Consider the following 21,783-nt stretch of genomic DNA (forward strand, 5'->3'; position numbering starts at 1 on the left):
CAGGACAGCAACTTTCCCCAGCCCACAGCCAGAGTAACCCAGTGCTCTCACACTCCTGCCCAAGAAGTGCTCACAACACCCACAAAAAGGCACCTTACCCATGATGAGCTCCCAAAACTCCCCTTTTCCAGCCGGTCCCTCCCACACCCCCACAGCCCTCCCTAACACTGCCGGAGAGTCCTTCAGCCCACAGGTGCTATCGCTCCCCTGGGACCACCGGCCAGGGCTGGCAGCACAGGTGGGACAGGGGCCAGCGGTAAAATTAGAAAGTGTCTCCCTGCCAGCCCCTTCTCCAAGCCGCAGGGGCCAGCTGAGCCCAGTTGCTAACCCACACTGTAACCCTTCCTGTCCCCCATTTTGTAGGGCTGGGAGAGTTTCTAGAAAGCCAGAGGTTTGCACAGCTTTCCTTTTTGATTAGCAGTCTCCAGCTACCCCAGAGAGCCAGGCTCACAGGCTGATGGGGGCAGAGGGAGGCTGATTTTTTGGGGGGGGTTCTTTGGGGCAGAAGTTGATGGTTTTGGCTCCTTTGGGACAGTCTGGCTTGCACCATGCAATTCCCTTCGCTACAGTCACACTGCATGCTGAGCAGCTCTGCAAAGGCTGGTCCTCCCCGTCGCAAATCGCTGCTTATGCCCTGGTTTTAGCCCCTTTCCTCCCGCCACAGCTGCTGCCCTCCTCTGCAGCAGTTATTGTTATTATTTATACTCCCAAGCATCGTTTAAGTTTCTGCCGGGAGAGAGGATCAAAAAAGAAAACCTTTTAAGGATTTCTGCCAGTGGCGGGAAGTGAATCCCCCCCAGAAAACAGTGCTGCTGGGGGATTTGGGTGTAGACAAGTGCTTAAAGCCTAAAGCGACAGAGAAAGGGCAGGGGGAGACGGGGGCACTCTGAAACCAGACACCCCACCCCACCCCCACCCCCCGCCCGAAACACAGCTCTTTCCTCTGCTTTAGGAAACGGATCCCTCCTGCGATTTCCTTTCAAAGGTGACTTGTAACCTCTTCATTAGGGTCGGCTTTGGCAGAGCACTCATGGTGCAGTTGGCAGGGCCAGCCTGCTGGTGCTGCGGCTTGGGGGGAGCGCGCTTGCCTTTCCAAGGGTGGAAAATAAACACAGCAACTCGCAGCAGCAGCAGCTCTGCGGGAGGACCAGCACCCTGGCCATGCTCTGATGGGTACCATGGACTTTAAGACAGATCCCAGTGCAGTAACGATGAATTTGATGCTTATTGTCCACCCTGAGGAGACAGCGAGCAAGCAGAAAGGGCAGAGAGATTGGCAGATGGAAGGCAGCCGAAGTGCAGGTAACGTAGCGCCTGCAGTCGGTGCGAGGGCGGGGAGGGCTGCAGGTGCAGCACCAGCTGCCCAGGAGATGGTGAAGCAAAGCAGCAGCTTTGGAGCAGGGTTTGGGCTTTCCCCCACCGTCCCTTTTCCTTTGCAGACATGCTGCAAAACCCCCAAACTTCAAACTGTTTTTGTAGAAACCCAGCGTGCCTTCGCTGGTCCTGCGGGTGCAGGAGAGCCCTTGCTCATGCAGTGTTGCATGTTGCTCAGTGTCTGGCTCTGGTGCATGCAACCCAGGGTGCAGGAGGAGGTGACATACACGCGGATACTAATCTGAGGACCACATTTGCACCTTGCTCTGTTCTGTGGTGGCCCTGAGATGCCTCCACCGGCTCTTTCAGCTGTGAAAGGGGAGCAGGGGGAGATCTCAGCAATTTCACTCCAGACCAGCACCTACTACAACAGAGCACAGGGGCAAAACTGTTTTGTTTGAAGTGTGTCTAGGTTTTGTCTCCAAGGATGACTACCCTGAGCCATTTATAGCTACAGTCTGGTACAGTGTCCCTGGCCCAGCTCCTATCCTACAGGGGATCTTCCAAAAAGCTAAGGCTGTGCTCTGCAACTGTAAAGGGGCCCTCCCTGCAGAAGTAAAGAGAAAAAGGAGCATTCCTGCTCTAAAACCTTGGTGGAAAGCTAGATTTTCAGACAATCAGTTCCAGGGTAACAAGGATAGGCAAAGCTAACACAGAAGGTTTGTTCATGCTTCATCTAACACAGCATTCAGCACCTACCCAAATAAAGGCAAGCCCTACTGAAGCAACGTACACCTGGACTATTGCACTTTCTTCATCCTGATATTTCATACTCTAGCAACAGGAGCTGCAACAAACGTTGCAGACAAGAGGGAAGGTGGATCCCAGTGACACCTGGGTTCAGCTGGAATGATGGGTTACATGAAAGGTTTCAGTGTGCTTGACCTCCAGGCAGTGCCCGAACCTCACTCCAGGACAGGCTGCCAATCGCACATTTGTATTTTATAGGTTTGCAGGATGATGGAAATGGAAACAGCAGATCACAGCCACCTCAGGGGCGAGACCTTAACGGTATGTCATCTTACCACTCTACTGATAAACTAACCACAGTACTCAAAACTCATCTGCAAGCTTTTAGCACCCAGCTGTGCCTCTCAAGCATAAACATGCTTGAAACAATCCATCCCTTTCTAGCGCTTTGGGGGGCTTCAGTGGAGACATGCAGAGGGCCTCAGGCCACGTGTGGTGGGAAGCATCCCCTCCATGCTCTCCTCTGCCCCGTGGCCGGGATGCACGTCAGTGGCAACTGCAGAGCCCGTGCACAGCCATTTGCAGGGGATTCTCCTGCGGGCTGCCATGGAGCTTGGTCATATTTCAGGTGCACAGAGCTCTTGTATTTCACAGCCAGCTGATGTCAGGGGAAATTCAGTGCCCCGAATTGCTCAGGTTGCAGATCAAGCTTCCAGAGACTTCCCCAACACTCACACAGCTTAAGCAGGGTCTAGGGTGTGCAAGAAACCTTTAGGGTTTCAACCCATCTGTCCACCAGTCCTTTCTTCATCTTCCCTGCTCAGATATTGCTGAGTGCAAGGCAGGTGTGATTGCTGTCTGGGAACAATGTGGCTGCCAGTCTTGAATGTTCCCCTGCCAGTTCCTCACCCTTCTGCCCTGAAACAGCTCAGAAGGAGCATCCGAAGGGGTTACCCCTGGCTGCACACAGCCAGGCTGCAGGACTGCGATGCAACAGGACAGAGCAGCTCCCGGGGAAGGGAATCAGACCATCCAACCTCCTTTCCTGGTAGTCTAAGCATAATGTGGTGTCTAGCAGAGAAAGGCAGGGGGCAAAGGTAAAGCAAGACAACAGGTAATTTTCATGGTACCAAACAGCTGATCCTAGTTATACCAAACAGGAGCTTTGCTTCCACAGGCCAAGCAATAGCAGTATACAAAAGCTGTTACGATGCTTGATAGGAGCCCTGATCCATGACCCTCTGAAATTAGTCATGCTGGATGGCCCACAGACTGTAAGCAAGTAGTATTTCATGGCAAGATACAACTTGGATTTTTGGTTTTTTGTTTGTTTTTGTTTGGTTGGTTTTTTGGTTTTGTTTTGTTTTTCTTTTTTAAACAAATCTGATGGTCTCAGAGAGCAGATAAATAGTCAACACACTACTGCTCTTCTGTTATGCTCAAGAGGCTCTGCAGCCCGAGCTGCAGAGACAAGTCAGAGCCTCCATTACAAGTGAGAAGACAGTATGGATCATTCACCACCCCAAACTAATGGCAGGAATATTTAGTATGTATAGGAGAAACCTTTCCTTGCAGCTCTACCTTAGGCAAAATTTAAATCCCCTTGAGGATTACTGAGGAATTCAGATACCAGAGGAGCAGGCAGAGCTCTCACTCTTCTGGCATTGCAGGGGTTAATAAATTCCCCTTTAATCAGCTGTGCTAGCATCTTGGTGAAGCCTCTGACACCACCAAGCAGCTGGTGCTGCCGCAATATTTACAAACTGTATTACATAAGCCTCACCCCAACCCCACAGAGGCAAACAGGCTGCGGCCCCATGCTGTGCCACAAAATCCCATCAGTCATGGGCCTGATCCTTGTCGCAGCCACGAGCTACGAATGGTATCCAGCCTTCAGGACAAGCCGTGAAAACCAGGTTCCTTGCACTGGTCTCTGGTGGCTGGCAGGACAGTGATCCCATGACGCTTTGAAAAAGAGTGAGGGATCACCCTGGTGTCCTGGCCAGCGTCCACCCCGCCTCCAGCAAGGCTCGAGCATCACAAGCCACGCGGGAGCTATGGCTCACTGTCACCTGGCATTTGCTGACTGCCCTGGCTAACTGTCAGCACAGCGGATTTATGCTGCCTACAATTCTCTGGGCACGCCAGGTGCTCCACACACCTCCCTCTGTCCCAAGAACCCTGGGGCCAGTTGGCATCACTGAGACAGTCAGGGACTCCCAGAGCCTAGAGGGGAGAGTTGAAGATGAGGGTGAGATGCTGAGAACTGCACCATGCTCCTGCTCAGGGACCACATTGCCTCCAAGCTCCCCACACTGCCCTTCCCTCCCACCCACCTCTCCAAACACATATCTGCTGGTCCAAGCACCCTAACTCCCCCCTACCCTGAGTGGCAGTGCCTGCTCCAGCCCTTCCCCAGGCTAGGGCATCCCTCTGGAGCAGGGGCAGGTACCCCTGGACAATGAGCAACTGGGCTTCGAAGTTGGAGAACGGGGTTGAGCTTCTTGTATCGTTACTTACTTCACTGCTGAGCAAAGGCACAGGTTGAGTCCGCTGCCGTGCTGGACACCTCCACTTTCTTCAAAGCACCAAAATATTTTTCTTTATACAACCAGGCCAGCAAGTCTCCAGGGAACCCTGCAAGCAGACGCAAGCCATTATGTCTTATTCTAACGAAGGTAAGTGGTGACCCAAGGGATAACAGTTTTTCAGAGCATGGCTTCAGTGAGGTCCCACTCCAGCTGTTTTTGTAATAAAATAACCTCAGAACACCCCAAAAGAGCAAAAAAGCCCCACCCTGACCATTTTGTGATCCTGAGCATGAAGAATTAAAAATCCCAGGGGAGCCCAGAGAATCCTTGGGTCTTTCAGTGTGGACATGTGGAGGTGGATCCTGGAGCTCCTGGACATCCCCCTGACCACCAGGACATAGCATAGGTGTAATCAGAAAGCATAACAACATACTCTTGCCATTGTCAGATATTCCATTGCTGAAGGAAGGGTGGAAGGGCTGGAAGAAATAAAATTGGCAGAAGTTTAGCATAAGACAACTAGTTGCAGACGTCCTTTCATAGGGTAGATCCTCGCAAGGAGCCGTCCCTGCAATACAGCAGGGGCAGTGCTGGGCCAGCTGCGCCCCAAAGCACTCACCAGCCAAGGACTTCTCTGGCCACAGAGAACAAGAGGCAATGCAACTGTTTCTTTATGAAGGATGTCTTGATTATGAAATAGTTGCTGATGTTTTTTACTATTCCTACCATTAGTTTTTCAAGCAATGGATGTAACACTGGAAAATTTCTGTGCAATTACATTTTTCATTTTTTTTAAATGCCTTTTAAACTTACTGGAAGAAGGCATTCCTCGTCATGAAATTTGTTTCTTGAAAACAAAGAATTTTAATTTAGGGGAGAAAACTGAGAAAGTGGGAGTTGGCAAGAAAACTCACAAAAACCCAAAGATAAAAATAATCTTGAGAAATAAAAAAGGACCCCATAATATATAAACATCGTAAGAAAAGTATAGTGTTGCACAAAGTCACGTGTTTGAGAAACAACTTCATTTTACATTTGAATTAACTGGCAAGAAACACCAAGCAGTTCTAATCTTGACACCCACATATGCAACCACCCCAGAATTGGAGTAAAACTCTGATTTAAAAGGGGTTTTTTACAGTTTTTCTTACCTTCTGCTTTTGGGGCTTTAAAGGACATCAAACTTTTCTGCATAATCACAGGATAAAAAAAAAAAACCTTCTTTCTAAAGTTGAATTCTGAGGAAAAACTTATTCTTTGATGAAAGTGCAGATTCCTACCTAATTAGTGGGTTCCAAGAGCTGGCTTTCAAGGAAAACCCCAAATGTCACGAGTCTCTCGATAAAAGCGTAGGAGGTAGCACGTGCGATTCAACGGCAGCCCCGAGGTGGATTAACATCTTGACCTTCAGCCTCTGAAGTAACCTCTGTCTGATACGAAACAGGGAGCCCACAAGCGCTGAGGTCCTCCAGGGAGCCTCGGTGGTTGCAAAACCTTATGAAATACTTGCAAAAAAAAAAAAAATTGCAGTCTCTTTCAAAAAGTTCATTAATTCTTTTAAGTCACCCCCTAACTTTTTTCCTTGCACTTCTCTCTATGCAACTTTAAACACAAGACCCTCAGATTTCCATCTGAGGGTGTTCTGGAGCATCATGGCATGCAGAGTGCAAGTCCCACAGCACACCTGGACTGCAGCCAGCTCTGCCACAACACTGCCTCTTACAGGCAATGGTCTCTGCCAAAGATTTTAATATCACAAGTCAAACCATTTTCATAGCTCTGAACCTTTTTCTGTTTGATTCCAAGAAAAAAAAAAATCAATGAAAAAATTGATTCTCTGCTTACCGTATCTCCATCAAGAGCTATTTAATATGGTGATAAACTGGTTTTTTAAGCTGCCACATAATCCTCGCTGAGGACCTCTGCTTTATTTATGAACCACTTTGTCACCTGTTAAGCTATAACAGGCTGGCTTTTATTTTTTGAGGATTACAAATCACGACAGAGGTGACCAGAGGCTTTCTGGCCATAGAGTTTTTCTTAAGGGTGCTTTGCTTTGCCAGGAAAGCCAAGAGCTTCAGTACCTTCACAATTGCCAGAGCTGCTGCTGCTTTTGCTAAAGAATTGGCTTTAGCGATGGTTCGGCAGGCAATCCTGCCCTTCTCCTCCGTGTCCCGGTAAATTTTCCCTTTCTTAGAGAGGTTCTCATTGTTTCTTGCAGGAACCCAAGTGACAGTGGAGATTCATCCCAAGAATACCACCCCACAACTCCTCAAAAAACTCTCCTTTGGAAAAGGTATGGCCCGGTCTTTGAATCCTAGCAGAGCAGGTCAAGGGTGGGAGGGAGAAGGGGGCACATCCTTCCCTTTGCAGAAGTAGGGAGGGGAAGAAGCCCTCTGGGAGTTCAGGGAGATGCTGCACCCCTCAAGCCAGGGTAGGTGTTGCAATGATTGCACTAACCATGCCCGGGGTTGTTGCAGGTCCCTGGAGGCTGCCCAGCTTGAGAGGTCAGGACAACAAAGGTGAGGCTTTGCTCTGTCACAGCACGTGTGTCTAAGCTGTCCCTTGTCCAGGAGGTTGCTCCCAGGAGGAGCCAGGCTCCCTTCTCCACACAAGGGCTCAAGGCTTTTGAGAGGATGCCAACCCCTTTACCCACTCTCACTGCCAGACAGATGCTGCTGGACCCTGCCAGCACCTGGGGCTTGAGGAGCAAAATCCTTGAGCTTCTGGGGCAAGGGGAGTCCCCTCCTCCACAGGCTCTGGCATAAGGTGGGTGATGACAGTCTGGGGCTGCTGTTGTCCTCAGAAATCCTCCAGCTGCCACAGAGCTCTGTACAGGGTTATCATCTAACAGCTCAGCTCTCACTTATTCCATGCCTGGGGAGTTTGGCCAGGTGGTGGGCAGGGGCTAGATGTCCCCAGCCCTTGGGCTAGAACAGGAGATGCCTGACCTGCAGAGCCACAGGACAGCAGGGAGAGGACACAGGGCACAGGGGCGGTCCAGGTGGCTTGCTTCTTCCCTCTCTGCCCCCGGCACTCATGCTCCACAGGGTGTTGACATCCCTGTCTGAATGCAGGAGAATGAGCAAAGAAAAGCCTCAATTTCAGCTTTTCCCATCCAGTCCTGGTGCCCAGAATCACTTATACCTCTGTCTTTTTTTTTCCTCCTGCCAACAACTGCTCGCCTCATGCTCCCTTCCCCAATTTTCTAGGTTTCCAGACTGAAGCCCCACAGCCGCCAGGAGGAAAAGACCTGCACGGTAACTATCAGCTGTCCCCTCGCCCCACACCAGTGGCGCAGTGGAGCACAATGTGAGGCAGCCCCACATAGGAAGCTCTTCAGTCCTAGAAGCAGGGTTTACCCTGCCACAAGCCTAAACTGAAGTGCGCAGACAAGGGATTTAATTTCTATTACCACGAGTAGCATTCAGCTTCCTTGCACCTCGTTCATTGGGGTGGCAGAGGGGGATGGCTTTGGGAATGTCATCCATGCCCAAGACCTTCCCAAGGCTCCTCACCCGAGGAAGGCTGCTGTTCAAACAGGCACTGTGCACACTTCCTAACTGCACAGGGCTACGTGAGTTACTGCAGATCCCACATCTGCAGGGAGCTTTGCGGCTATAACCTGTCAAAGACAAAAAACTGATAACCAATTTAAAAAAAAAAAACCCATCCCATTCCCAAAAGGCAAAAAGTAATTTTCAGAGCTGTAGAGAGTGGAAACCTTTAAACGTGTAAATCTGCTTTATCTCTCTTTAGGTCAGCCTAATAGCCCTTTTCAGGGAAAACTGAGATAAACAAACAAGGCTGTTAAAGAAACAGATGCCATGTGCCTACACACTGATTTGGCAGACAGGCGCCTGCCCGGCACCGGGATGTGCCTGCTCCCCGCCTGGCAGGCGGCACTGTTACCAGGACACGGGACGCCCCGTAACCCCTCCCCGAGACAGGGGTTTCCAAGAAGAGCAGGGCTCATGTTAACAGAACACCTTTGCAATTCAGGAATAGACCCTTCTGGCTGCACCCCCAGTGGGAGCAAAGGGGCCAGAGCCCCATTTTGGGGAGGTGGAGAGGAAGCAGGTGATGAATATGGAGTTCAGAAACACTGCCAGCTTCTCAGCCAGGATCTGCTGTTCTCAGAGCCTCTGGTGCATCCCACTCCCACTGACACTCGCTGAGCAGGCAGTGGAGGGGAATCCCACTTGCTCAGCAAGGGTCACAAATAAAGCAGTATGCAGCCAGCCAAAGCCTCTGTGCCCTCACACACAGCCCAGAGCAATTCACTCCTCTCTGTCACCTCTCTCCAGGCAAACAGCAGCTCTACAGCACCATTCATTCACCTCTCCCAGCACTCGGGAGTCATGCAACAGCATTTTCACTTTGCAGTCTCTCTTAAATCCTCTTTTCCAGAGAAAGAACAACCCTACAGAGATAGCTAGAAGAATCTCTTTAGTCCTGAACGGCTCTGACAGCACATGGCAGGGGGAGAGTGCTGTAGAGCTCAATTCTTCTCTCACCACCTCAGAAGAAAAGGGATTGCTGAGCAGACGGCAGTCCAGGGGAGGTGTCCATCCGATACATCTGTGCACTAAACTGTAGCTGGAGCACTCAGGTGGCTCACTGATGAGAGAGAACAGTGTCAGCTCATTCAGAGGCTGTTAAAAAATAAGTTATCCGATTAATCAGGGCAAGTTATTAACCCTTTATTCACACTGAGTAGAACCAGGAGCCTAGAGCCTACAAAGATGCAGAGGAGCAGGCACACCAGGTTCAGTCCAGCTTCTCCCCACATAACATTTCTCACGCACTTGAATTCGTGCAAAACAGTGATTGGTTTCAGCAAAACTAATGAAGAAATGTAGCTCTTTGCTGAGTTTTTTTAAAAAGTTATGGTTTTGCCAGGTCTTCCACAGCACAGATTCTCCCCAATACTTGTACACCTAACAGCACGGAAAATCCCAGGACGTTACACACTGCCAAAGATACAGGGGTACCTCCCACTCCATCATTGCCCAAATTATACAAGACTAGACAAGATGGCTCCTGCTTTCCGTGCAGCTGGCGGGGATCTTCTGCAAGTGCCCTCGTGTCCTCTGCTCCCTAAGCATCTGCTGGTGGATGCCACCTTAGGCTGGGCAGGAGCTCTGCACTGTCCCCTTGTTCAAGTGTACAGCCAGGGAAAATAGCCCCTCCATTCCCAAGACAATGACAACTCCTTTCTTCCCAGCATATCCATGGGACAAATCCTCTTTGAAATCCATCCCAGTAGATCTGCAGCAATTTGAGAAGCTGGATGCCTACGCATTAAAAGTAAGTCTTGCTTTTGCCTCTGTCCTCCTCCCAGCTCCCCTGTGGGGACGTTCCTTGAAACTTAGCTACCAGCACTAACACCAGCTTAGTCTGAGCTAACAGGGCAAGCACCTCAAAATCTCCCAAACAAGTGAAAAACCATTTTACTGCAAACAGAGATCCCACTCTAGGGCAGAAACTATAACCAAAAATACTTTTTGCTTGAAAAATGGCTTTGTATTTCTGTTTTTAATGAAGCTGAGGTTAGAGCAGTCTCCTGGCAGGTGGGGTCTCACTAGCTTTAGAAGAACAAGGGAGCAGGGAGGAAAGGAGATCTACCATAGCAATTTCTTCACCACAGTCTTGTAATGCTTCCTCCTCACAAACAGGTAAACGTCAAGAACAGCGTAGAGGAACTTGTTAAAGCCCTGCTTAAACAAGCCCGGACTGATCTGGAGAAAGTCCGAGCCATATGGATGTGGATATGCCATCACATAGGTAGGTTGAGGGCTTCACTTGAGAAGATAAGGCTGCTGTTGTCACCCCGTCACTCTGCCATTCCAGTTTACTATATATCTTGTGGGTTAGTTTCATGTGGTCAGTGGTAGGAAGGCTTTCTGGATGTATTAATCCAGAAATATATTCAGAGGTTATCTCCTGATCTCTATTTCCATACTCCCTCTCCTAGCGCTACAAGGCCCTGCAAGGTTTGCGTGTAAATTACTTCTTTCCACCTGATGAATCTGTGACTCCTACCCGATTTATTCATGGGTGAAACCATACAAGTCTCTATCATCTAAGCAGCCAGAGCACAAAGCCAGACTGTCAAGCACCGGAGGCTTGGTTGTCACATTCAGAGCCATTCAGCACCACCAGAAAGTTTCATCTCCACCACTGTCCTGAATCCCTGCACTACCCATGCAGCCCTTCCCAGAGCACTCTGCATCCTGGTGCCTTTGCTCCGGGAGGCTCTCAGCATAGCTTGAGTACCGCCAGGAACCATCAAGCTGCGTTGCCCAGCTTGGTGGCTTCACCGCTGCTTCTGCAGCTCCTCTGTTCTCCCTCTTCAGGCAGCAGTCCAGCCCTTGCAAGGAGCAGCCTGGACCCAGCCCAGTACTCAGCACAATCAGTCCTGGGTGAGGTGCTCTCTTGCCTTTGACAGTCTCTTGGCTGTTTTTGCAGCCAGCTTTACCCCTGTGTATCATGAATATATCCCGTGCTCCAGTCCCTAGCTGGTACCTAACTGCGTTTGTCCTATTGACACGTCCATCAGCCACGTCAGCGCAGCACACGTGAGAGGCCAGCTTTCATAAAATGCGCTGGCACCTGCTTGATTGCCATTCCTGCCTGTACACGCACCCTTTCAACCTTCGTGAGAGCTGCAATCACTCATTTTCCCTTGCCCCTTCCTACTCTACCCCAACCCAGGCAGCACTGGCGCTTAAGAAATAACCAAGCTGCAAAGAGGTCAAGGAAGGAGGATGAGGCAGCATTTTTAGCCTCTCCAGACTGGCACATCAGAGAGGGCAAAAAAACTACCTGCCACCCCAAGCTCCTTGGTGGGGGGGGAAACTGGATGTGCAACTTGATTGCATTTTGCATAGCATATGTAAAAATATTTCTTTCCCATTAACTCTTGGGGGGAGGAGGGGAAGAAGTACAGCTATGCTTTCCCTCACCTCTTACACATCCTGACGGGCTCTGGTGTGGTGCGATTCACTGGCTGAACAGGCCAGCTGACAGAGAGCAGAAGAGCAATTTGGGAAGCACTGGCCTAATCTCACGCCCACTGAGATCAGCAGAGCTTTGCCAGTAACTGCACAGTTAGCATAGTTAGGTCAATCCCAAGCAGCTTTAATCTTGCCCTTAAATATGCAGACTGCTGATTTCACTGCATTTCCTAAAACCGAGCATTTGACTCATCCCAGCGCTGAGCTCCCGTCAGCTGCTGATCATTCAGTCTTTACGCTATTAACTCATTTCTGCCTGCCGCTGCCTGGGCTGGATACTGCTTGGGGCGGCCAGTCTGGTTTGAGTCAGTCCATTTACTTTGCATGCATTCATGGGATGTCTCTGATCCCTGACAGGTACACTGCGATCTCCTCACAAGCTTTTTTTACACCATCTTGGCCCCTGGTTCTCCTTCCTTCCTGCAGAGGCTGACCCCTATTTATATGCATGGGAAATAAACACAGTGCTAGGAATTTAAATCAGCTCACAAAAATGCAATGTATTTATCCTGCAAGAGCACTGACAATAAAAACTCCTTCCTTGTTTGGATTTAAGTGAGAGTGCTGCTCCCTAGGTATCTCTTCCCACCCAACCTTCCTGCCTGCAATGGACTGCTACCTTCATGCAGCAGTAGCGCTAAAAGAAATTATTTTAGCTATCATTTATAGCATAAATACAGAACCACGTGCAGCCTGCTAGCTCTCCATACCCCTCAATGTGCTCTGCAGCTTTGCTGGTGGCCCTGTGAACAGCTCAGGTCAAGAAAGCCAGCCTTTCCCTGCAGCCCCATGAGCCAACCCTGAAGCAGCCGTCAGCTGAGCCCCTTAGATAAAAGACAAGCAGTTGCAGCATTTCATCAAAGCACAAATACAGCATGTTGCCGGCTTTTTTTCCTCTTCCACAGCATTACAGCGAGGATGAATTGCTGATGCAGCATTCCTTAGAGCTTTGTCAGAAAAATATGTTCATATTTTAAGAAAGAGGTTATGGACATGACCAAGGTTGGTCAGTATTGAATTAACCTTCCCAGACCAGTTCCTCAAGCTCTGTCTGAAGGAACCCTGCTGTGCCGCTTTTCTACATTCATTCAAACAAATTAAGATTTCCTACACTTCCAGGTATTAATATGAGTCACTTGCAACAAATCATTTCAGGTATTTCCCAGCAAGCTACTTTCCAGGTATTTTTAATACAAAGTGCTGTAAAGAGTGCAAAAAGCTCAATGGGTTCCTTTGACAGTAACACAAGTGCAACTCCTTCAAATGCAGAGCGCTCTGTTTTTTACTGGGAGCTCCTGAGCCTGTAGCTCCCCCAGCATGAGGGCAGCCCCTGGAGAGGCCCACTTTCTCTAAAAAAGCAAACTTTTCCTCCCATTTGGATTCAGCTGCTGAATCCCAGCCCAGGCTTAGAACAAACTGTGATGAGAGAGAGACCTTGTCCCTCTCCCCCCACCAGCCGTCCACGACAATCTTGTGCAGCACGCGCCACGGCTCATTTCTCTTTGCTCGCGCTCACGGAGATTAAAAGCAATCTAAGCGTTGCTCCTGCTGCCCATCAATCCCGTTGCCTCAGGCATTTGCATGAACTTTCGTCTGTGTTCCTTCCCACAGAATACGACATAGTGGGCTACCATAACAAAAGCCAGCTGTCGACCAAACCCATAGATGTGCTTCAGACGGGGAAGAGCATTTGTGAGGGATACGCTGGGCTCTTTGAACAAATGTGCAGGTAAATTAAGCTCAGAAACATTCAATACCAGGGAGAGTTAACATTCATTGTCATCTCCATGCCTATTTTGTCTGCCTTTGCATTGACTGATGTGACTTTAAGCAGGACATGGAACTTCAGCTTTCAAACCATGCTGTGTTAAAACAGCAAGTCCTAGAAAGGTCAATTTTGCTTCCTCCTCCACCCCACCCCCCCCCGCATAATTTACTTTGTGCCATCTGCTGAGCTTCGCATTGCATTAACATAATGGCAGATGAAAACACAGACCTAATTTGGTTAGAAGCAGCTAGGTTTTTCCTTTGAGTAGCTGTATGTGAAGGTTAAAAGCATGACAACACTTAAACAAGGAGTGTTGCCTCCAACATGCTCCCATGCAAGAGGTAGGCACAGTCCCAGAAGGAGCTTTCCCAAAACCTTCTGGGATGCCCTCTCCCCTCCACTACAGAAGCACCACTAGGGCCCTGCCTCACACTTCCTGCACCATTTTCTGTGGTCAATCTCAAGGCACCCCATCGTTGAGGCCAATACTGAAATTCCCATTTTATAGATATGTCAGCATTTAATGATGAAAATCCATTCTCCTGCCTACAAAACCTTGTTGACTTCATAGCAGATTAGTTGCATAAATGAGTGGGATTTCCCCCACAAAGCAGGACCTTGCAATCACAAAGCCATTTCCTAGCAAAGGCGGCCCCTTCCTTGGTATGGAGCACAGGCTCCTTGCATAGGAATGCAGCACAAATCCCTTCTCCCTCACGTTTCTCCAACCCAGTAAAGGAGCTGGCCATTGTGCAAGGCAACCCTCAAGCACCACAGCAAGAAGCAGCATCTCACCTCTCACAGCTGTATGCAATAGCTTGGCTTAGAGGAGCAGTGAAGGCAATAAAGGTGCCTGGCAAGTTTGGGACCAGCCTTATATAGAAGGATTGTCCAAAAAGAGAAAACTGGACCTCACAACTCAGGGACACAAGACTGGGAGGGGCTTCCTAACACCAGAAAGCAATGGTGTACTTTCCGAAGAGTGGGGGCTTGCAAGACGGCTCTCCCAGCGAGCACCTCCACTTACAGGATAGCTTTGGAAAAAATTAAAAGACCATACATTCATTAGCATGTGTAAGTAACAAGTGACTTTCCACACCATCCAAAAAGATTTGGGAAGGTTTTCACCATGAAACAAACAAAATCTACATGGAAAAGGACATACTAAAAAAAAAAAAAATACTGTGCCAGATGCTAAAGAGGTGAATGCTTCCAATAAATAGCATATCCCACAATATTGGATCTTGCTTTCTAGAGAGTAAAATAAAGAAATAGGATGATGAAGTATGCATTTATAACTGCATCTTACGGAACAGTTATTAGCAGTTAGAAGTGGGGGAAAGTTGCATCTGTTCATTAAAAAGTAAATGTTTAGTTCATTAAAAACATTACTCTTTCCAAAGGTACCTTTTACTATTTAAAGGCTCTGTTAATTTACTCTTAATTCCTCAGTTCCAGGTTGGTTATTCATTTTATGATTCAGGAAACCTCCCAGTCATCCAGCCTATTACTTTTGTCAAGTATTAGCTAAATGTGTAACTTCTTTCCTGAAAAACTACAACCAAATACAACATCCCTTTCTTGCAAGGGGATCTCCTCATTCCTTCTTCTTGTGCACTGTTCAAGTGTTATGCTGAATCTAAATGTGAAGGCAAGAAGCAAAAGAGCAGTCATCTTACATAAGGGTTTTTCAGAGCCAAGTTTTTTTTTTGGGGGGGGGAGTGTTTTAACATGCCTTTTTTCCCCCTTAGCTCCTGTTGAGGCAACTTTAACAATCAACCCAATTTGCCAGTCACCAGGAGTCCCCCCAGAGGTCCTGCTGAAGTCAATGGCTGACACTGAGTCCTATTTGTCCCAGTGCCAGCAGAGAGAAGAGTTCCTGTTGCAGACACAACACTGTCACCTCCGACCACAGTTTTGGCAGCCAGACTTTCTCCCATTAGCTGAGACTCCTGTCACAGAGGAAAGGTGTGCACGGCTAGTGGGAAGCTGGCCACAAAACATCAGTTTCCAAACATCAGGAGTAATAGCAATGAATGTAAACACAGGCTTCTGACCAATATTTTAGCAGCATTTATCAAGAATTGGCTTCTCATCTTACAACCAAGTCAAGAAGGTATTGTGGATGAGTAAATCAGGGAGTGTAAATTCATGAATTCAATTTAGGGCAAAACCTAGCAGTCCAGACTTAGGGAGAAGCTCCCTTACCAGAATTAACTATGAAGGCAAAACAATTGTTTGCACTTGAGAGGTTCCAGCACCACCTTTGGGAGCAAAATTGACCACACTTCCTATATCGGATCTGACCACTTAGCTGCTCCTTATTCATAATTAGCCTGCAAATAATCCAGGTTTCACATCCTCTTGCTTTTTCTGTTTTCTACAGTCAGTAACTTTCCTTCCTTTCAGGCACAGGAGTGTACACCCTCTTACCACAAGTATAAACCACTCTGCCTCCCTCTGGAGAAGCCAGACTTGCTTCTTTTTTAGATGAAATCATCAAAGTCAACTTGAAATCAAAGGGAAGAAGGTGCCATTGAATTGCAGTGACACCTGTAGCAAGATTATTTCCTACTCTTTTTGAAGTAGAAAAGCAACTTAGCTTTTAACCTCCTTGCTGCATCAAGCAGATGTTGCCAACTGTTTCTTAATTCAGTTCTTCCAGTCCACCTTGTATTTAGGTCATCATCTACCATCACATTGCCACTTCAAGCATTTCTGGACATCTTCTCAATCTTCTCTCTGCCTGGCTAATTTATCTGTATGAAGTTATTTACACAAGAACAGACATGATCACTCTTTTCACCAATACAGGATCACTCTTTTACAGGATGTTTTAGCCTGTTTTTTTGTCTGTCCATTATTAGAGAGATCACTATTTAAATGCTCTGGCCTTTCTTTTGGGATCTTTGACCACATCCGAGCACAAACTCTTCTTACTGCTTTGCTAATGTTCACTGTAAGTGAGAACACAGAGAGAACGAAGGGCAGAACTTGTCCCTTAATGTTCTCTCTGAATATCCCAGCTAACAAGAATGTCTAGAGAAGCCTAGAAGGATTAGATGCCAATCCCCATGAAACTAGTGGGAATTTGGTACTTAGCTCGTGTTAGGCCCCTTTCAAACTCCTAGGATCAAATCTTCCTTAAAGTTCCTGGGCCAGCTACTAGTCTCAGTTACATCACGTAAATCCAAGCTCTCACCAGTCTTGCCAGTGGAGTTGCTACAGATCTACTGGCCAGCTCCACATTAGAATTTGGCTCACAGGCGACTGTGGGCTGGCAAAGACTTTACAGACCACCTGCGACACCAGGTTTCTCAATGGCATTCCTTCCAGGCTTGCCGCGTTTGTTTTGAATACTTTGTGTGACAGGCAGTGCCTCGCTATCGCCGCGTAACAGCGGGCCGTTAGACAAGAGCTGGCTTGCATGCTCCTTCCTCTTCTTTGCTGGCCATCTTTAGCAGGGCTGGGGTGCTGCCACATTTCTCCTCTCCGTATAACTTTATCTTCTCTCTGCAGGCTTCCCAATGTGAGCTCCCAACTCAATTAGCCCATTGCAGATGCGATTCTATTTTTTAGATTCTTTCTTAAAGAATTTTAGAAAGAATGTAAGAATTTAATTTGATACTCTTAAAGAAACAGTATCAAATAACTAAATAAAACAAAGACGTCCAGGTTTGAGTTCAATAAGTCTGTACGAGAAGCTGAAGTGACCACCTCCCCTTTAAACCAGCATCATCTCCGTATAAAAAGCGGTCCTCCCTATAAGCACTACTGCACTGCCAATTACCAGCCAGTATCTGTTTTCAGACCTCGACTTCTTAACAACCATGCTAATTACCTTCCACATAAATATCACTTTTCTTCTGAGTTAAACCCACATTATGCAGACAATCTTGCTCTTGAAGCATGCACAGTTTATTACTAAAGGTAGCTGTTCCATTTAATGTACTTTTCAATGAAGAGGAAAAACGTCAATACCATCCTACACAAAAGACAATCCTTTAAGTGAAGCAATTTTAGATTAATGCTGAAATAAGATGCCAATGTTAGAATCCATTGCTATCAACAGCAGAGAGCTTATTAACACAGTGCTTGTTTAAATCTTATTTACACATCAACACAGGTAACCATTATTTTTTTAAAAAGAGACCATTTAATCATTTGTACCCTGGGCAAGCACAAGCTCACTCTAAGGAAACTAAATCAGCCTCCACAATCTGTGAGGTGTAAGATATCTTAGTTGGTGTCAAACACCGGGCCTACCGTCACAGAGAGAGCACGAGCATCAACAGATGCACTTTTAGTTTATAATTACACGGGCTAATTGTGGACAGCATCAAAGGGATTCCACTGAGTAACAAGACAGAGCAATTAAGGACACTTCATCTTTGTCATCCTCCTCTAACAACATTGAATTGATGGGGCATCAGACAAGAAGAAAGGGAGTATGCAAAAACTGGAAGAGGAAAGCCCCTTCCTCCAGTGGGACACTCTCTCCAAGTGCCTATGCAAAGACTACAAGAGAAAACGGCCCCTGCACAACACCTTGGGCATCACTACCTTGGGTTACTTTTGCATGCCCACCCCATATGAAGCCATTCTCTAGCACAGAGCAGAAAAATACAGCCTGTACGTGATGCCAGTGATTGAAGGGGAGAACTTGCCTGCCTTTAGATGTGCTGACAGGCTGGTACAGGAAGGCAGTTAGAGGAATGCTGTACAAAGTACAGAGGTCACCTTATCAAGAAAAATACATGCCCCAACTAACAGCAATTTTCCAAAGAAATAAAAAGTGCAGTAACCTAGGCATTTACCACAGTAGCCTGTCACCATGGTCAGAAGTTTGAGTTTTCGGAGAGGTACACTTGCACTCTTAGACATTTGAATCCCCCAACTCCCCTGTGACTCAACTGCAAGGAGGCACCTGAGGAGCTGATCCACCTGACCACAGAATTGAAGTTCTGCAGATATCCTGGACTTCGCTTCTCCTTTTGTCCTTCCACAAATTACACTGACAGGTTTAAAACAGAAGTCGCTACACCTTATTGTTTCCTTTTAGTATTGCAGGAATCCAGTGCATGAAGCTATCGGGATACTCTAAGGGGTACGGGTACAAGATAGGACAGACCTTCACAGGGGACTCTGACCATGCCTGGAACGCCGTCTACCTTGATGGAAGGTGGCATTTACTTGATAGCACCTGGGGAAGTGGTACTGTTGATGATTCTCTCACGAAGTTCACCTTCAGGTAAAGAAACCATCCCCTGTGTTAATAAACAAACCTAGACCAAAGGTAGAAGAAAGCTGATGGGTGTGATTAGAAACACCAAACACTGACAAATTTTAGGTCCCACGGCAAGACCCAAAGCCCTGAGCAAGGTATTTGGGCTGCCTGCACAAGGGATGGAGCACAGACCTGTAGGACAGCAGCCCTGAGCAGCAAGCCGTGTAACTGCTAAGAGTGAACTTGTTTTGCTTATCACATCTTCAGTTTACGCCATACTACGTGACACTTGATTCATAGCTTTCAGCTGCCTGAAAGGGGTTGTCTCCACACCTTCAAACAATAAGCAGAGCTTCCCCTCTTTCTTCAAGAGCCCACGGCAGCAGGGGATGGTGCAAACACCTTGGTTTTATCAGGGTATTTATCAGCTCAGCATTTGCCCTGGAATTGGAAGACCAATATTCAGGTTCCTTCCCTGCCTGGAGAATTTCAAACCCACAGAACTCAGTTTCTCAACAGCCCAAAACACTCTGACTTCCTCCTGCTGAAACCGCCACCACTGTGCAGGGAAAGAATTAACAATTTATAATCACTCATTTTCCTTTAATCTCTTTCTTCTCCTTCCAGGTACAATGAGTTTTATTTTCTGACTCATCCAGCTTTGTTCATTAACAGTCACTTCCCAGATAACAGTAACTGGCAGCTTCTTAAACCAACCCTGACGCTAAAAGATTTTGAGAACAACATGCTGCACAAAAGTAATTTTTACACGTTGGGCCTGCTGACCGCATACCCAGAGACAACAGTCATCCAAACAGGTAACACCCTGCGGACGACAAGCTGCAGAGCATCTTTCCTTGTGCAGCCCTGCATCCACCACATACTGTCCTGCATGTAGTAAATTACATTTCCAGCTTGGTTCTGGCAAGCAGAGTGCGCTCAAAGCTCTTGGGGCAGAGGAGGGTCTTTTTTCTTCCCTTTTTTCTTTCTTCTTTTTTTTTTTTTTGTTCAACCTGTGAAATATTGTTGTAGCCCCTGGGTATAAAAGAAAGCCTCAGTCAGCAGCTGAGGAATAGTTACTCTATCACCCAGCATCAGTGGTGCAAAATTAGAAATATTAGTATTATTTATTAACGACTCTGCCTTAAAAATAAGATTAAAACCTTTTATGATGTTTCAGAAGTTTTACTTACTAAACAATGGACAAACAGCACTTCTTTATGCAATACTCAGCACCCGGAGTAAGTCCCACCAGCTCTTTTAACACAAAACTATTCAGGTAGCACCACTGAACTACAGGCCCACATTTGAGATTGCCTTCCCCAGATTTTAGAATAGCTGCAGGAATTTAACTAGATAGCTAATTTATGAATGCTAAGAACACAGAGTTAAAACTTAAAGGCAACAACATATTAGGACATCATGTTTTCTTCAAGCTGCTTGAGAACAGGCTCATAGGGAGGTAGATTGTATCTACGTACTGGAGGGTTCCTGCACTTTTCTCTGAAGCTTATTGGAACAACTACTGGACTAGCAATCAGGTCTAATCACATCTAATTAAGCCCTTTGAGCACATGGGCTGACAGTACTTATTTCACACAGGCTTTCGTTTCTACAGGACCACAGCTCCATTTCAGTGTATATCAAAACAGGATAAATGTACACCTTCAAAACAAAGGCCACTCTCCACCTCATTCTTTTTGAGGGACACCGGTTTAAGCAGACAGCTGACATGCTATGACCTGTCAATTGCAGCTCTTTATTTTACTATTAGAGAAGCAGCAATTTATTGGGACAGATTAGTCTTCCCAGAACAGGGTGTACATACAGAAAATGTCCTGAAACTCCTATGCAGTTTCTTTTCTTTTGTTTTTCATAGTAAATGGAACAGCCTCTGTATCAGTGGATTGCCGTTCTGCCACATTATTTACATTTAAGCTGCAGGGAACAGATGAACATGGTTTAATGACTTTGAAAAAACATGGAATGAAGCTGGATATCTACCCACAGAAGACAGGGAGCCACAAGCTGCAGATCTTTGCCAAACCCTCCAAAGCCTCAGACGAAGTCTACAACTGCGTGTTAGAATACGTCGTAGAGTGCAAGTCTGTGGACAAGGCCATGCGCTTCCCAAAGGACCTGCATCAGCCCATTGGACCAAGCTGGTTCACGGAGCGGCAAGGGTTCCTGAGGCCGTCACACCCCGACCCCATCATTCACACCAACGATGGGCGGTGTTCCGTCACGTTCACCCTGGGCAAAGACATAAGTGTCTTAGCCTCGCTGCACTCCGATGACAGCAGCCTGACAGAGGATATGAGAAGGCGGCACATCATGCAAATCCATCGTGGGAACCAAATTGAGTTGAAGATCCATCTCCCCCACGCAGGGAACTTTGTTCTGAAAATCTATGCCAAGAAGAAGTCAGATCCTGGCAATTACGACTACATCTTCAACTACCTCATCACTTGCCTGAACACTGAAGTGAAGTGGCCAGCTTTCCCTCAGAGCTACAGCAAGTGGGCAGAAGACTATGAAATACTGGAGCCACTCTCCGGCTTGCTGCCGGCAAATCGCAACATTCAGTTTAAACTCAAAATGCATGGGATAGCAAAGGTGCTAGTTCAAGCTGAGAACACTTACCCTCTCACCCAGAGCAGAGGCTACTGGGAGGGAACCTGCAACACTTCGGGATGCAGAGAGGTGTTTGTGATGGTGCACGAGAATGCTAACCACAGCTTTTACTCGCACGTCCTGAAATATGAAGTTGAGACCCAGTAACGCCGTAACGCCCCCGCCTTGTTCTTTCACTCATCTGCATGAACCAACATTTTCAACATGCCCAGAACCAATACAGCTTTAGGAGATCGCTTGTTCTCTCGATCAAATCTCTTCTTTCAACAAATGCAAAACAACACTTGCAGGCTTTTGCAAAACCGTGGGCTCAAAGAAGTTCAAAGAAGCAGAAAATCCTGTTAAGAAGGGAGCAGCAGTGGAAGAAATTAAATAAAACCCTCACCTGTGTTTCAGTAATACTGTCTGAACATTTTGAAGAGAACAACTGACTCTGGTCATTCTGTGTCAGCGGCGATTGCTGGTTTCCAAGTTATGGACCATAAGAAAAGTCTTACAATGGGTACTCCAAGAAGAATACACCTAGTTATGGGGCAGGAT

General features: G+C 47.3%; 1 protein-coding gene across 1 annotated transcript; it reads left to right on the forward strand.

Annotated features, from left to right (window-relative positions):
• The first annotated feature begins 1,169 nt into the window (after positions 1-1,169).
• Positions 1,170-21,390, forward strand: KY (kyphoscoliosis peptidase). The gene is made up of 12 exons (XM_009500320.2): positions 1,170-1,302; positions 2,323-2,385; positions 4,680-4,742; positions 6,817-6,891; positions 7,076-7,117; positions 7,808-7,855; positions 9,823-9,905; positions 10,274-10,382; positions 13,226-13,343; positions 18,445-18,633; positions 19,237-19,427; positions 20,489-21,390. Exons 1-12 carry the CDS (start codon positions 1,170-1,172, stop codon positions 21,388-21,390), a joined length of 2,016 nt encoding a protein of 671 aa, XP_009498615.2.
• The last annotated feature ends 393 nt before the right edge of the window (positions 21,391-21,783 follow it).

Source organism: Phalacrocorax carbo, chromosome 7, assembly GCF_963921805.1.
Source record: "Phalacrocorax carbo chromosome 7, bPhaCar2.1, whole genome shotgun sequence".
Lineage (NCBI taxonomy): Eukaryota > Metazoa > Chordata > Aves > Suliformes > Phalacrocoracidae > Phalacrocorax > Phalacrocorax carbo.